The sequence below is a fragment of the Pelodiscus sinensis genome, chromosome 3 (assembly GCF_052426305.1).
Source record: "Pelodiscus sinensis isolate ZL-2025 chromosome 3, ASM5242630v1, whole genome shotgun sequence".
Classification (NCBI taxonomy): Eukaryota; Metazoa; Chordata; order Testudines; family Trionychidae; genus Pelodiscus; species Pelodiscus sinensis.
The window spans coordinates 45,328,160-45,345,043 of NC_143054.1; the positions used below are offsets into that span (position 1 = coordinate 45,328,160).

Sequence of the window (16,884 nt, forward strand, 5' to 3'; positions counted from 1 at the left end):
GAATAGAGTTTGCAGCCACTGGTATCTTCATTTGCAGGTAGTAACTACTGCCACAATAACTATAATCTCGAAAAGCTGATATTGCTCAAGTCTTATATCTATATATGTAAAACCCTAATTAAATGGACTGGTTTACAGCTACACAGTAATGGGTGATATGGAAATTGTTTAGGGAAAATGTAAGCAAGACAATGTCAGAGCAACTTGGTTTTCATGATGAAAGCAGGTACCATGGCTTATGCTTCAAAACAGTTCTGTGTTTCAGGACCCTATAACTTGATTATCTCTAATCAGCTGCTCTATTTAATACTTGAAAGCAAGTCCTTGAGATGCAAACGGACAGCTCTTCAGCTCTACTGTGAAAATATGCAAACAAACTCCAAGACTACTTTAAGACTGAGAAAACTCTCTCTTGCTCACACAAACCCTTTCATCTTGAAGGAATCCCAAGATACTTTGCAAACATGAAATATGGATGTCTAAATATAATTACAGCTCCTTTTTTTCAAAGAGCTCTGAACAGACCTGAAATTCAGGAAATATGGGTCATGGGATAAGCAGGGGAGCAACCCACAATGTTTACGGCCGGTGGGGGATATGACTGACTGTCGATTAACCAAAGGTCGAATAAATGCAGTCATTGTTAATATGTAGGAATCATTTCACTAACCATTGAAATGCAAGCATCTCTAGGGTGGAACATGACATTTTTAACAGTGCACTACATCATCTGAAATGAAGAAGAATAGTATATGCTAAATTTAGGTGTCAGGAAAATGTAAGCAGATTGTAATAGCAAAATATAGTTATCCAAACCGAAATTTAATGAAGACATTGGGCAAACACCATTGCTCTTTCCAAAGGTGCCAGGCGATCCTTAATTACAAGATTTTGGATTTTAGGATATTTAAGAATATGTTTTTACATATTATTCAAACAACCCCTAATAATACCACAGTGACCTGTACAATCAGACTTCAGTCCTGATTTAAAGGGAATAGTATTATCTATACATGAATTACTTAGATGAATTATTAAAAAGTGTACTATATCCAGCTTTTAAATGAGCTTTCACAAAGTTACTAAAGCAGTTACAAAATGATGGCCAATCATAGAATTTGGTGGTGATGGTCAAAAATCATTGGTAAACCTCCCAAAACAATTTGAATTTTAGTGTGGTTTTTTAACTGATAACCACAAGGTCTCTGAAAACTTCTTAACATACCTCTTATTATAAATCTAGTTTCTTGAGAATGGGCATGGGACTAAAATACCAAACTGGCCTACATGGCAACATTAGCATTATCAGAATTAGTAAAAGTGTTGTAGGAAATACACAACAATGGATTTTATATATAATTTATGCATGAAGTACTAGTCACTGTAGAAATCAGTGCTAGCTTCTCTGGAGTCATTCCAGTTGAATGTATCTAACTAGGTTTCTTTTCAAAATTACTATTTATGTCACCTACTCAAAGCCATTTTATGTTACATCTTTCTATGGTAAGTATTACTTACTGGAAAGAAACAGTTCCTCTAGAACCATTCCTGACCATCTCGCAATTACACACAGGCTACGTCTACACTGGCATGATTTTCCAAAAATGCTTTTAATGGAAAAGTTTTCCGTTAAAAGCATTTTCGGAAAAGCACGTCTAGATTGGCAGGATGCTTTTCTGCAAAAGCACTTTTTGCAGAAAAGTTTCCGTGGCCAATCTAGACGCGGTTTTCCTCAAAAAAGCCCCGATCGCCATTTTCGTGATTGGGGCTTTTTTGCGGAAAACAGTACTGTGCTGTTTACACTGGCCCTCTTGCGCAAATGATTTGCGCAAGAGATTTCCACAAGAAAACTGATGATCTTACATGAGATCGTCAGTGTTCTTGCAGAAATTCAAATGGCCAGTGTAGACAGCTGGCAAGTTTTTCCGCAAAACCAGATGATTTTGTGGAAAAACTTGTCAGTCTAGACACAGCCACACAGTTGCAAAGAAAGTTACAAAGTGGTGTAAGCAGGTGCAACTTCCATTAAAGTCAGTGGATTTTGACAGATTCAAACCTGGTGTAAGCAGGCATAACACAATGAAGTTCAAATCTCAGAATACCAGATCTGAACTTGTCAGCTGGTTTAGAGCATTTTCCCCGTCTGCTTCTTTTTTGGAGTTATAAAGTGCTGTTGCAGGTGAGCTGCTCCCGAGATCATTCTATAACAGTAAATGAAAGAACTTTACAATACCCAAAAGAGACAGGCAAGAGAACAATTATAAGTAAAGCACCACGAAGTCCTAACAACTTGTAGGTGCTTTTAACTTTACGGACAGGAGGCTTTTCAAAAGCTGAGTGATAGGGTTCTCAATCCCTGAGCACAATGAAGAGATGTGTGTGCTTTCTATGCTGCGTGTCCCATAGGATAATTTCTCCTCCAATACCTCAATGTAGAGCAGGGCAAAGTGGAAGAAGCCCTGAACTAGCACAGAGCACAGCATTTTATTGATATTTTACATATAATTAAAACCCACAGCCACTAATAATAGCTGCTACCAACTGAGCCTTTTTTGTTGTGTTTTATGGGCACTGACATTTATTTATACCCTAAAAGATGTTTTGGATCGAATAGATCATGGAATCAATCTCCATAGCCTCTGACAGCAATAGCCACCCTCAAGTAATCATCATTTTGAGCATCAACTCAGCAGCAGTTAGTATTTAGTAAACAGGAAATCCATCCCTGAGCACAAGGCTTATCCACTGATTAATACCCATTTAATCTGCTAGTCTGAGGACTAAATGGGGCATATATGGAGTATAGGACTTGTACTAGTTTCCACACGTATCTGAATGTTACCTTACAGCTTACTTCTGTCCACATAACTGCCTTGTAAGGGCACTCCCATCCCACAAAAAAAGAAAACAAGGTTTCTTCACAATAGGAAGATCTTGAATTTCAAACAAGTTCTTCATGTTCCTCTAACTGAAAACATATCAGGAAATAATTTATTGACTATAATTAATTCCAAAAAATTGATTGAAAACCACTTTAAGCATTCTCGTATGCATTATTGACTATGTGAATTTTTCAACACTTTTAAAATAAGAAAGAGACCAAATTGTGCAAGACATACTAGCATTTAGGGATACCATGTAGATTTATAACACCAAGAGAAATCTGAGTTGTCTAATCTCAGTACTGACCATTTCTTTAATTTGAATCAGATCTTTCACCTTTTCTGAATCAAAGTTTCTCAGTGAATAATTCACCAAGCAAGAAGACTGAGGCTGCTGAATTATCACAGCATTATTCAATTGGACCAAGTAACCTGAGAATAGGGAAATTTAATTCAGTATCTAACTTCTGAAATGTACCATCTTGCAGTTTTACTCACAGAAATGCCTACTACGTAGATAGTACTATTGCTTCATTTTACCTGCAACACTGGGCATCCTGGAAGAATCCTGGTGGCTACTGGATTTGTTGCGGTTCTGATTTTTCCTTTTATTGTTAGCTGCTCGGACAGATCGAAAAAGCACTTCACTTGCCTTGAAGAATGCAACCATGAAAGGCTGCTTTGATTGAGGCCCGTGTCTTCCTATAAGGCCAGCTGATTTAACATTTATACTGCGACCTATAAAATAATGCATACATACAATCAATACCATAAGTACTGTCAAATGTTACTATTTCTTATTGCCAGATAAATATGAGTAAAATCTTGGTCAAAATGACATCAATAGGAGTTTTGCCATTAACCTTGTGGAGGCAAGGATTTTACTCATGACCCTGAATTAACAAAATAAAGTTAAGGTTTCTAATATTATAATGTAAAGGGGAGAGAACGCAACACATTTATTTTTAAAAGTTTCAGCAACTTCACAGTCTACCACTGCATGAAACATTGTCTTTGTATGTTACGCATTATACACAGAACCCAGATATATTAATTCAGTAGTATATATACCGATGCATTGCAAAGAAATAAATCAACTCCATTAATGTCTATTCTCTTGGAAAAGAATAAAATGATGCAGTCTTGTTATTTTACTTCACAAATATGTTAGGGGAATTTTATTTCCCTAACTAAAATCATTAGGAATGAAAAGAGTAGGCAATAAATATATTTACACTTTAAACACTGTAAAAACATTACTCCAAGTTCATGTGACGTCATTATTACATATACAGGGGCACTCAATCTTTCAAGAGGAATATAAAAGAGTTTGAAATATGTACACAATTGACTCCGGTTCTGCTCCTAAGGGATGTACATACTTCTTTAAAATATTTGTTCAGTCAGGACTGTGTGGTAACCTCACTGTATCGGAGGAACTGACCCTCCCTAAAAGACAAGTAAGCAAAACAAGTCACTGAAACGGCATCAGTGACATTTTAACAAATAAACTCTTTCTCTTAACAGAATTTATTTTGGCAGCATAAACACTTTTGTGTGTATGCGTATTATGCAGAGCCCTTCAACCATCAGAAAATGAGTGTGTCACATGAAACTATGCAGCTGTGCAAGGGTGGGGGACACGGAGGTCCTGTAAATGTGAAGGTATTGGTAAAGAAATAGTCTGGTGTGGGACACTGATGTGGGCGCTATCAAGGCATTCAACTATTGCCCTAGTTGATTTGAAAGAGTTGTTAAATAGCTACAAGGATAATAAAGGAGCATCTGCCTCACAAATGAACTGTAGAATGCCATTAAACTTAATTTTACTAGTAAAAGACCTTACAAATAACCATAGGAGTAAACCTTAAACAAATAAGCCTATAGGTTTCCTTTTAAATGCAAACTTACAGTGGCTCTGTGCCAGGGTCTATATTTCTTAGAAAAACTCTATCACTGGCGTAAATGAAAGAGGCAGTTTGATTTGTGGTTAAAGCAGTTTCCATTCTACTTCCACTGTAACAAATGTATTAATTCAGCTCAGACTTCCTCCTTCTGGCAGCCCGTTTGCAGTAAAAAGAGAAATTAGAAGTTCCAGCCAAATACCATACCTTGAACTGACCCACTTCAATACATAAACACTTTTACAACATGTTTATTCAGGTGTAGCACTTTAAATTGGTTTAAGATGTTTCCAGTGACAGAGAGCCCAGCAATGGCAAAAGAAGAACTGAGAAAGTTAGCAGTTATGAAACGGAGTAACTGGCAACATATTCTGAACAATTTTGATAATTGCTTTTTTGACTAGAAGGGGAAAATTATTTGTTAAAGCTTCTGATTTCATTTTTAAATGGCTTTTTAGTTTTATGTTATTCTAATTCTTCTCTTCATCTATTTAAATAACTATGAAATAACACATTAAAATTAATTTCTGAATGTTCAAGTCTTATGTAGCAGGTCAAATATGAAACACTGTACAGACTATTCTCTATTCATTACAACATGGACCGACCAGCTACTTACCACAAAGTTCCACGTTTCCTTTCCTTTTCTAGAGGGAATTCTTTTTGTCCCAATGACTTTCAAAATTTTAATTTTATCTGTAAAAGATTAATACCTTACTGGCAGACATTTTAGGAATCCTATTAGATTTATGTACTGAGGACTGTAAAAGATTGTGTAGGTTCTCTAAATTTAAATCTAGGTTCACTGAATTTACAAAGGTGGATATTGTGTGAGAAGCAAAATACTCTCAAACCATGTGAACTCCCTTTAAAATAACTTTTAATATTATTAAGTTTCCTCTTGGTTTCCTTTAGACTTCAGCAGTGAGATGACTATTAAGATTCCACAAGTTAAGGTTTACTTAGTTACTCAAGGTATAGAGATATAAACCATAAAAAAAATCTAAGCCCATAACCCACACTCCTTTTAGACACAGAAGCAATTTATGTGGCTCTGTAGCCTCTGTTTATTTGATTTTCTGAGTAGCCAAACTACATTTTTTAGGAAAAGAGGGTTTTTTCCAACTCTGCTGTAGAATAAGAACACAATTCTACCTACTAAACTCAATTCTACTAAAGTCAAAGGTAAAAGTATTGCTGACTTTTTACTTCTCAGTGCTTTGAGTTCCATTGCCTACCTTTGTTTATTATATATGTTAGATTTAATTGCATCTTTCAGAAGATGATTCCATCAAAATATACACTTTTCACTAGTAGTACTAGCTATATTTTATATTGGATAGATTAGGGTAACTTCTAAAATATATCTCAAACTCTGGGTCATATTGTCTCCTGTATATTACATCCATGTAGACTACTGGAAAAATTTGAAGAATTTCTGTTTGCACAGCATCCACAAGATTACTCCCCGGGAAGAGCAGGAATGCCCATCAGAGCAAAAAATACAGACCCTCCCTAGACACAGTAGGCCCTCCTAACTCCTTGCCTCTGAATTACCTCCAGCTTCCTGTCCCTATCTACCTCCATCAAATGTGCCATAGGCTTGCTTGTCAGCTACTGAATCCAGACTAAATTTTCATCTGTGGTGAGTATATTAGCAGGTGTTCTACACTGTGGTAAGAGAAGGAGACGTATGTAGGTGTCACATGGTAGAAAAATGTTTGTTAATCAAAAGTCTTGAATAGCTAATGACAAGGACAGTTACTGGACAAAACTGAATACATGCAGTCCCCGGGTTACGTACAAGATAGGGACTGTAGGTTTGTTCTTAAGTTGAATTTGTATGTAAGTCGGAACTGGTACATATTGTAGGGGAAACTCTAGCCAAACATTTCTCCAGAGCTCAGTTTTATTCTCCCACACCTCACTTCCCTCAGTCCTTTATTCTCAAGCTGAGGTGTCTGCTGAGAAAAGCCGCTCCACGACTCCCTGGTCTGCTGGGGGGGGGGGGGGCACTAGCTTCACGTCTCCCTGGTCTGCTGGGGGGAAGCAGCTAGTTCGGGGTTGCCTCACCCCGTTTGGAAGTAGGGATCCGATGTAAGTCAGATCCATGTAACCCGGGGACTGCCTGTATATCTAAATGGATTAGCTTGAGAGAGATATTCAGATTTCACTTGGCAAATTTTTGAAAACTATCCTATTGTGCCAATTATTTGCAGGCAAAACCTGTAGTTCTTAATCCACATGCCAGAACCCCCCCCCCCCTTTTGACTTCTCTGGGAGAACTCTGGTTACAAGTAAATAACCATCATTTCTTTTCATTGGTTTAAAAAACACATGCTGGTATATCAGAAAAGAGAAGGTTGGGCTGGGGGGAGGGGAGGCATTCTCTGGATCTTCATCTTGAAAAGTAATTCCTGACTGTTTTGTATATATTTTTTTAAGAGCAGGGTCTGGTCCTTGTTCTGGCCAACTGAGCTGATTATGAGTTGATCCCTGGCTTGCTGCCCTCCCTGTGAGGAGTCAATCAGGTCAAGAGAACTGGACAGATGCACTTTGATATAACTATGAAAGGGATGGTGCAGATAAGCAACCGAGTCTGAGTGATATAACATCTTTTGGAGAGAACCAGAACCTGAAGTTCTTCAGGATGGACTCTGAACATTCACACTCTTGGGGATGCACTGAGTATGTCCAGCCAGGATGGTGGAATCTTCTATTTTTAGGGCTACTCCTTCTTCCCCCACCCCGAGCACACAAGTGTATTCTGAGTTCATGGTCATAGGAGGGGCATAGCATGCATTTCTATCTCTGTTTCTTCTAATCACTAAAGCAGAATATAAATTAAGAGGTGGGAAGAGAGAGTGAATATTCAGAATCCATCTTGAAGAATTCTAGTTCCAAGTAAGCAACCTTTATAATGCCTCAAAAGCGTGCACTCTCAGAGCAGCTAGGAGCTTCTCTGCAACACTCTTGAAAACACAGTCTGACCCTCTTTAAGAAGGATTGTGGTGAAATGGCCTGACCTTTAAAAGGAACAGTATGGGAGAAGACCTAACGCTCTTAGTTCTGTCCAAGTAGAATGAGAGCACGCGCTTCACAGCTAAGTAACATAATCTAGATTCCCCTTTAGTTGTAAGAGTTTTTGGGAAAAAATAGGTAAATTCATACTTGGATTTCTATAAAATTCTGAAACCTCCTTTGGAAAGAATTTAGGGTTTAATCTAAGAGCCACCTTATTTTTATAAATGGAAGTATTGGGGAGTCTACCATCAATGCATGTACCTCACAAACACTTCTGGCAGAAATTACTGTTATTATAAAGGCTGTCTTCACAGAGGCTTTGTCTACATTGCAGGGTTTTTGCACAAGAAGCTTTTTGCAGATGTGCTTTTGCGCAAGAGAGCATCCAAACTGCATGGACCCTCTTGCACAAGAAACCCCTGTTGAGCATCCACGCACATCCTTTTGCACAAGGACTGTTGTGCAAAAAGGAGTTATGCCTCATAACAGGAGGTATGCTTACACCACAAAAAGACCTCTGTTCTGTCGATTGATTGTAGATTTTCTTGTGCAAAAACGCATGTGAGGTGTGGACACTCCATGGGTTTTTGTGCAAAAATGCCTGGTTTTATGCAAAAACCCTGTAGTGTAGCAATAGCCAGAGATGAACCAAAGAACAGCTGAACAGTTGTCCAAACAGCAGAGACCTCAACTAAATTCAAATCTATGGAGGGATGGGATCTAAAATTGGGGAATATAAATTCAATAAAAAGGTTTTCACTATCTTGTTTGAGTATTCTGGATTTACCATCAATGTGTGTATGGAATGCTTCTGTTGCTGTTGCTGCTAAGTGGATTTTCATAGAGGAGCGAGACAAGTCCATTGTCTTTAAGTGTAACAAGTATAGGGACAGAAATAGGACCAATATTCTTATTAGTTGCCCACATAACACATCTTTTTCTGGTAGATGGGTTTGACATTAATAAGAATTCACTGCTCTTCAACAGAGTAACACTGTTGTTTTGGTCATGCTGGGGCAACTAGAAACACTCTGGCGAATATCAGTCACATACCCCAATTTGGGAGGAATGTGGCCTTCAATGACTGATTGTCTGGCAAAAATGAGCACATTTCATAATGAATCTTGTAGCAAACAGCTCTAGTTTGTGAATTCCCTAAAGGCTGAAAATGTTCTGAATCACTGAGTTCCTCAGAGACCATGTATGCATCTACAAGGAATCTCTGCTCAGATGATCTGCAAGCTCCCTGTGCCATCCTGCAACACATAAAGCAATTGCTAATATGTTATATAGGATACACCAGTCCCAAAGTTTTGTCACTTCATTGCATAGGTGAGATGATTAAGTTTCTCCTTTTTTGTTCACAGAATATACTGCTGACATGCCATCTGTGGCCAAGTGAATTACCACATCCTGAATCTCTAGGAGAAACACCTTGAGAACCAGCTGACTGGCCCTCAGTTCTCACATACTTCTATGTAGTAAGGATCCCATATCATTCCAAAGATCTCAAAGAGTAAGGATTGAGGAGGTGTGTTCTCCAGCCTATTCTGGACTCTTCTGTGTGACCACTTGGAAAGGAGTAATAATACTCCCCTGAGGACATTTGTGATTTTGATCACACTAGACAGAGAAACTTTTCTCAGAATGGTATTTTGGGCATAATGTCCATACTGGTTTTGAAGTCTTTTAATAGCCAATGACTTTATTCTGAGTCTGGTATAGAAGAACACATATGTTGTGGATACCATGAAGCCTATTAATTCCAGGAAATATATTATGCTCTGAGAAGGTTGTAGCAGCAATTTCTGTATAGTGGCTTTTAGTTTCAAAACTGTCTCCCTTACAAGTTCGAGGATTCCCCAATGAAGGTAATCTTTTGTGATATAATTAGAAGGGACTTCTCTTTGTTTTTGAGAAAACCTATGGTTTCAAACAGAGAACAAGTGATCTGAATGATTTTGTTTAAATTCTTTTCAGATGGGGCCTTGAGCAGCCAATCATTTAAGTAAGGGAAAACAAAGATCCCTTGTCTCTTTAAATGTGCTGCTAGTGGAGTCAGTCATTTGATAAAAATCCTGTGCATGGTGGAGAGGCCAAAGGGTAAGACTTTGTATTGGACATTATCCAAACCAAGGACAAAATGTAGATATTTGTGGTGAGATGTCTTACAGGGATGTGAAAATATGCAACTTTGAGGTCAAGAGCAACAAACCAACCCAGGGTTGGCAGAGAGGGAATAATCAAGTCAGGGAAAGCATTATGAATTAAAACTTCCTGGTGTATCTATTTAGAGTTCTGAAATCCATAATTGGTCTGAGACCTCAATTTTTCTTTGGTATTAGAAAGTAGAACTCTTTGTTTCTGTAAATTAACAGTACTTCTTCAACAACCCCTGCATGCAGTAGAGCTGTTACATCAGTCCCTTCTGAAAAGGAAGGGCAACAAAGGGTTACACGGCAGTAGGCATTTCAATTGGATGAAATAATCTTACATTACTGTGTCTAAAAGTTACATGTCTGAAGTAATATTTGTCTCTGGCTCATAAAATTAAGACGTGGTCTCCAAAAATGTGGATTTGGATCTAAGCTCTCAATTATTTACAGTGAACATGCAGCCTGACATTCTATAGGAAGGATGTGCCCACATTCTTGGTCTGGGACTTGTAGGGTTTCTTCCTTTCCTGTGTTCGCTGTTGATGATGTCTGCATTCTTCAATTATAGTAAGATTAAAAAAGAAATGGGTGAGACATATTGCCTCTGATACCTGAACCACATTCTCTGAAGAGGACAATGCTGTTGCGAGTTCCATGTTACCATCAGATGAGCTACTTTCCAGCTCCATGGTATATTCATATTCATTTTGCAGAGATCCCTCCTGGTACTCCTCTTCCAAAAGTGTACCCTGAGACTGAGGCAAAGAAGAGGAATGTTCCCTAGCTCCTGGATATGGATCTTTCAGATCCAAAATGACTCATATTCATGGATCCTGGCAATATTCCAGCATTGGACAATCAGATTTTTGGAATGATAAGCAGGCATGGGACAATACGGCCAGGACATCCAAAGGGGCATAGGCTAGTCTTGCCAATGTTCCCTGGTGTCATATTACTTACTTGATACATAAGATGTTGAGCATTATTACTTAGAGAAATACATCTAGATTTAGAAAATTCATAGCTCTTTGCCAAGAGTATCAGCTCTCACTCAGCACACAATCACAGACCTAATCTTGATGCAACTGGCAGGATCACTGAAGTTGGGATTCAAAATAATGGAAAGTGGCAAAATGATCTTTCTAGGTGAGATCACTGGAGTTTTATGACAGGAGGATATCGATTCAGAAGCTCTGTTCTGCTCAATACTTTATCTCAGCTCCTATCATGAGATCAGTGAGATATTATTACACCCATTAAGAGATACAGATACAGGTGAATTTGTGCTGGAACCATTTCAATATGGTATTATTTTGTCATGATCAAATCTGGCGGTCTTTTCTTCAGGTCTGCACTCCTCATACAATCCAAAGTCTTAAGTCCTTAGAATTGAGATGCACATGATATAAATGATCTGTGGAGCTGCTTGTGTGTTTTAATTTAACTTTTCTCTTCCTCACAGCTGAAGAAGACAGCTCCAGTACATGGTGCAGATTCTCATAATGTCTGTCCAGTGCTGGTCCCGATGGAGACTGTCCAAGGATCAGAACTGGATCAATTAACTTGGAATTGTACCTTGATGTCAAAGTCAAATCTTTTGTGTGTAGTCCTTAGATCTGGAAACAGTCAGGTCCAATTCAGATCTCTTGTTCTTGTTTTTAGATCCTTTCAAATTATCAGCTCTACTGCTCAGTTGACAAAGTCTCTTGTGAGAGAAGAGCCTGACATCTATTTTGTCTCTCCTTTGGGATTGATGAGTAAATTTGCTGCTTGTAGCACAATGTGTCAGCAAATGTTTCTTAACCAAGCATGTGTATCTCATGATGAGATCTGCCATGTCAGAACCAGTAAGTATCTGAACTAGATAAGAACAACAACCATTCTATGGGAAATTAACTTATCTTAACTATATATACAAACTATTAATGGGAAGAATCCTTAGGCACTTATCTCAGAGATCAGGAGGTTCAAGTCCTACCACTGTGGCAATTAAAAGGATCTTAGATGGTAACAAGCAGCACATTCCTATCATGGCCACAGAACATGCTCAAGCACTGGGATGATGACGGGGGAAGAGGGATGCCCTAACAGGCACAGGTACTAGAAGATTCAACCATTCTGATTGAACCAGGCCGGCACATTCCTGAGAGTGGTAAAATGCACAGTACATTTGAACAATGTATTGTCTCCAGCCTATACTGATTTTTTTGAAACTATAGACTTTGAAACCATTATACTGCAGATCTGTTGATCTCCTTACATTTTTATTCATATAGTGCTGAACATTTGGCAAGACTTATTTTTTTGGCTTGGCATTTTAAATTATTTTTAGCTTTTATTCCACCTGATAGTGAAGCACCCTCAGCAGCTAGCATGAAGGATAATATTTTAGCGCACATTTTATTATTTGAATGAATGACCATTTCTTTTCATTTTTTCATCATAACCTTCTGTAATTAAGGAATTCCTTATTAAAATGTTCAGGTAATTTCAGCCGGGATGTTAAAACATTTAATCGTTTTAACTCGGGGCTCACCACCTGGGCTGTTACGTGTCTCTGTTGTGGCCATGGGGTCCTGCTTCCAGTCCCGCTGCATACTGGTATGCTTAATACTTAACCATTTTAACATCCCTAATTTTCAACATGCAAGAAAGGTGCTAACTTGACACCAGTGAAGATTTAATTCCTCTCTTTCTCCACTCAAAAGGTATGACACGTAGCAGAAACTGCAAGCTCCTCCATAACAATGTCTTCCAACCCTGGTCTGGAAAGCTTTACTCTAGGTTTAGAGGGTAGCTCATTGCTATTCAAACCTTTGCCTGTCAGCTGAGACAGCCAGCATGGATGCCAACTGTGGTGGTGATTTTTGTGACTTGGACATTTGTCATGAGACATTGTATCCAAGACCTTTAACTGTCAACTATATTAGTCACAGAGAGGCATTAGATTTTCAAAACCTTTCACCCATTAAATGTTTTGGTCAGATTTATATGCGCAACCTAGGCCAAAGAAAGGTTACAAAGTCCATTATTATACCCTGAGTCAACCACTTGCAGCAAAGCACTCATGTTGTCTTTAAAAAATAAATACTTATTTATCTTCAACAGTGTTCAAGAAGTGAGAAAACATATTTTACAAATTTACCAGAGCTTGGAAGGAGAGTAGCAATTCTTGTAATATTCTTATCTATTTTTAGCTTAAACTTAAAAATGTAGTGAGGGTGGATAAGTAATTTTTGGTTTGCTAATTCAATCATTCAGATGTCACAACCATTATTTATTTCTTATTAGGTGTAACATATAAGAGGAGAGCTGGAAAGTTTTGAAGCAAAACTCTGCTAATAGAAGACCCAATAAAATCTTTTTACTCAAACAAAAATCTCATTGAACCCAGTGGGAGTTTTACCAGAGTGCAAAATCATACCAATATGATCTAATCCTACATCTGCTTAAGAGGATCATCATGCCAGTCCCATCAACTTCAAGCAAAAGAATGTGTGTAGTGTTAGGCTAAATGAAGCTAAACAGCACAATTAATATTTTCTTTAATATTTTCCCTTTCTTGCAGTTTGTACACATGTACACAACTCATATACACCCCTCTGTCCCACAAACAATATGTGATCAAACATAATTTATGCGTTGCACTGCCAAGTCCCAATAAAGTTAGATCACTCAAGTTCCATAATTCCTATGCTGAAGTTAAAGCTGATGTTTAATTCGGAATTTCTAGCAATCTTCCCATTGTTGCCTTAAGTCAGACCAGCAAAATTAATTGTACATATTTTTGTGGTTTAACTATACTTGTTGAAAGTGGTACTGTATTTGAAAGCACTTTAAGGCAAGCTCCCTGGATAATTTATGAAGATATGAGGAGCCATAGAACAGTATATTCCACTATAGTAGAATATATTATTTAAAAGAAAAATCTTGTAATCATATAAAAATATGACCTTCTAAATATTTGACCTATTCTTTAAATTTAATGTACTTAAACTGTGAATGGTATGTGGGAGTGTTTCAGCTTTCTTGGCACATGTGCTATATTTTCAGCAAGAGGATGAAATATGGAGAGATTGGATTATTCTGTCATCTATTGAAAGAGTTAAAAGCATTTTCCAAATAAAACAAACCTCCTTTTATTAAATCTGCAATTCTGGCAACTATTTAAGTGATGCAGTGGGCCTGATTCTAAAATCAGATTTATCCCAGAGAAAGTCAACTGATCACTGTGAAAGCACTTCTGATTGTTCTCTGTCTGTGTAAACTCGAAAGCTTGTCGGTTACATGAATAGAAAACAAGCCAGTAAAAGATATTACATTACCTATCTTGCTCTCTAGCATAAGTGACTACAGACTCAAGCCTAATGTTTCTATTATTTAAGTACCAAATATGTACTCAGTTCTGTAGCAGATAGTCTCCTTTCAAGACATTCATATTCTAGTTTGACTGCAAACAGAAGCATCATTGAAGGTGCAAGACTCGTGGCTCAGTTTACATACAAATACAGATATAGCTAATAGAGGAGCAATATATAACATGAATGATACCTTCTTGGTGGATTAATATTGACGGGTCAAGGGAAAAAAAGAAGGATTTAAAAGAAAAGGTTATTCACTCACACACAAGGAGGCAGGAGGAATTCTAAATGTAAGTACAATATAATCATGATCCTCACTTTAGCTTTCAAGCATTACCAGAAAAATAATTGTAAGTGGAGCAAGTAGGGATCCACATATTTGGTTGCCTAAGACTTATGATTATAAAGCATTCTTGCAACCATTTTTCTCTGAGAAGCTCTCACACCTAAAGCGTTTGCAGCAGGCCTTTGGTATTCTCCATCGGGAGAATCTACTTGTGCTATAAAATGCCCTTTTTTGGTTCCATATTATTCCATTCAAATTTGACTGTGACATCGTATTACAAATAAAGCTCTCTCTGACTCACATGCCTCAGGAAAACTTTGGCAGTTTGCCAAAATCACTCAACATTCAAAATTTGGACTCATGCCACCATGAAAGTATCACCTCTGCTGTCACCAGATGCTGCATGGAAGCTGGCCAGTCCAAGAGAGCATGTGATCCCAGTGGCCCAGTTATCCTGCCACCCTTGTGCCACTATAGAAGACAGGATCTCCCCCAACTCTGAGATTAGAATTGCCAGGTGTCCAGTATTGACCAGGTATTTTTGCCTCCAGTCTGGTAAAAAATTTCAGAAAATACTGGACACCTAAAATGTCTGGTATTTTCTGTTTTTTTTCCTGGCCAGGAGGTAAAAATACCGGGTGCTTACCTGGTTCCGCAGGGGAGCTCTCTGACCCAGAAGACAAGATGGTGGATGGCCATTGGCAGTCTGTTAGGGCCAAAAAGCCTCAAAGGCATTTCTTAAAGGAGTCATGCTGTTTTGTTAATTTAATTTAATTTTTTTGTTTGTTTAATAATTCTCGGGGACTTTGGTCTCCTTTTTTTTCTTCAACAGAATTTTTTCCCCAGTGGTATTTTTTTGGGAAGGGTGGGGGGTGTTCAGTATTTTTGGATAAATCATTTGGCAACCCTGTCTGAAATGAGGAAGTATGGAGGCCATTGGAAAGGATGGGGTAGAGACAGAGGCGGATTCCAAAGGGAATCATCAAATCATAAATGCTCCTAGAAGCACATTTTACTCTTTCAAAGCTGCTCTAAGATTCTAACTTCATAATGCTCAGCAGCAGGGGAAACAGCCAAGAGCAGCAGAAACAGAAGGGCAAACTGGAGGGTCTAGAGGCTCTCTCTGAATCTGTGCTCAGATCCGTGGCTCTGCAGTCTGCTTTCCCTCTGGATTTTTTTGTCCTTGATGTTACAGACCTATGTTTTCTTCCTCCTTTATGTTTCAGAGAGAACGTGTTGAGTTCTTTTTTGAGTGACTATCATGACAGAAAAAGAATACTCATACTTTTTCCTCTCTTTTGGGTTCTTATCCTCCTGCATTAAAAATGATGTGCCAATTGATGCTAACTTCCCATTATAAAAATGTGAAGCATGAAAACAAGAGGTGCAGAGTCACACAAACCATTTAAAGGTCTAAGAGACACATGATTGAAATACAAGTACAGTAAAACATAAAATTAAGATTTTCAAATTGTTTCTACATCTGCATACATTTGTTAATGTTGGAATTCATTTAGCACTGCACTTGTATCAGTGTGAAAGAGATTTCCTTGTTTTAAACATGGCAGAGGCTTTCAGCATCAAAAGGAGGGAGTCAGCAAGAAGGATACACTACAGAATATCGAGGAGATATATGCAGATATTTAAAAAGAGAGAACTAAAAAACCCATGACCCTTAATTGAGTACAGCTCCAGGGAAACAGTAAATTATATGTTGACAGCTTCCATATGTATTATGAAACTCTTCATTTTTGATATTGACTATGTCCCATTAACAGAAAAATGGCCACATTTCATACCAAAGAATGCCTGTGATACCAAATATATCTTAAAGAAAACAACACATTCCAGTGCCATGGGAACACTTGTATGTTTTCAGCAATTTAAAGGGGGAAAAATCTGAACTCTAATAATGTCTGAACCCAGACATTTCTTACTCTTACTTCATTATTGTTTCAAAATAGTTATGAATTTGATGTTTAATATAAACATTTTTTAGACTTCACCAAAGGGAAGTTTTCACCCAAGGAAAACTCACATTTTTTCTAATTACCTGAAAATTCCTCTACAAATGACATTCAGAACACTACTTCTAATCAATATTGTGTTGGAATAGCATCTAGAAGGCTAAGTCATGATCGGGGCCCAATTGAGCAGGTGAAATACATACAAATAAAGTCTTTATCTCAAAGAGCTTCTAATGCTGGGACCTAATACTGCACTTGGATCCCCTAGCATGGACCCCAGCACCCAAACAGAATCCTTTTTATT

General features: G+C 37.9%; 1 protein-coding gene across 1 annotated transcript in view; it reads right to left on the bottom strand.

The window, feature by feature from the left end:
- The window catches only part of BMP5 (bone morphogenetic protein 5), an 85,546-nt gene that overhangs the window by 13,646 nt on the left and 55,016 nt on the right, over positions 1-16,884 (bottom strand). Inside the window, exon 4 of the mRNA XM_006110971.4 lies at positions 3,423-3,620. Coding sequence (XP_006111033.1) covers positions 3,423-3,620 — 198 coding nt within the window. The remainder of the gene's footprint in view (positions 1-3,422; positions 3,621-16,884) is intronic.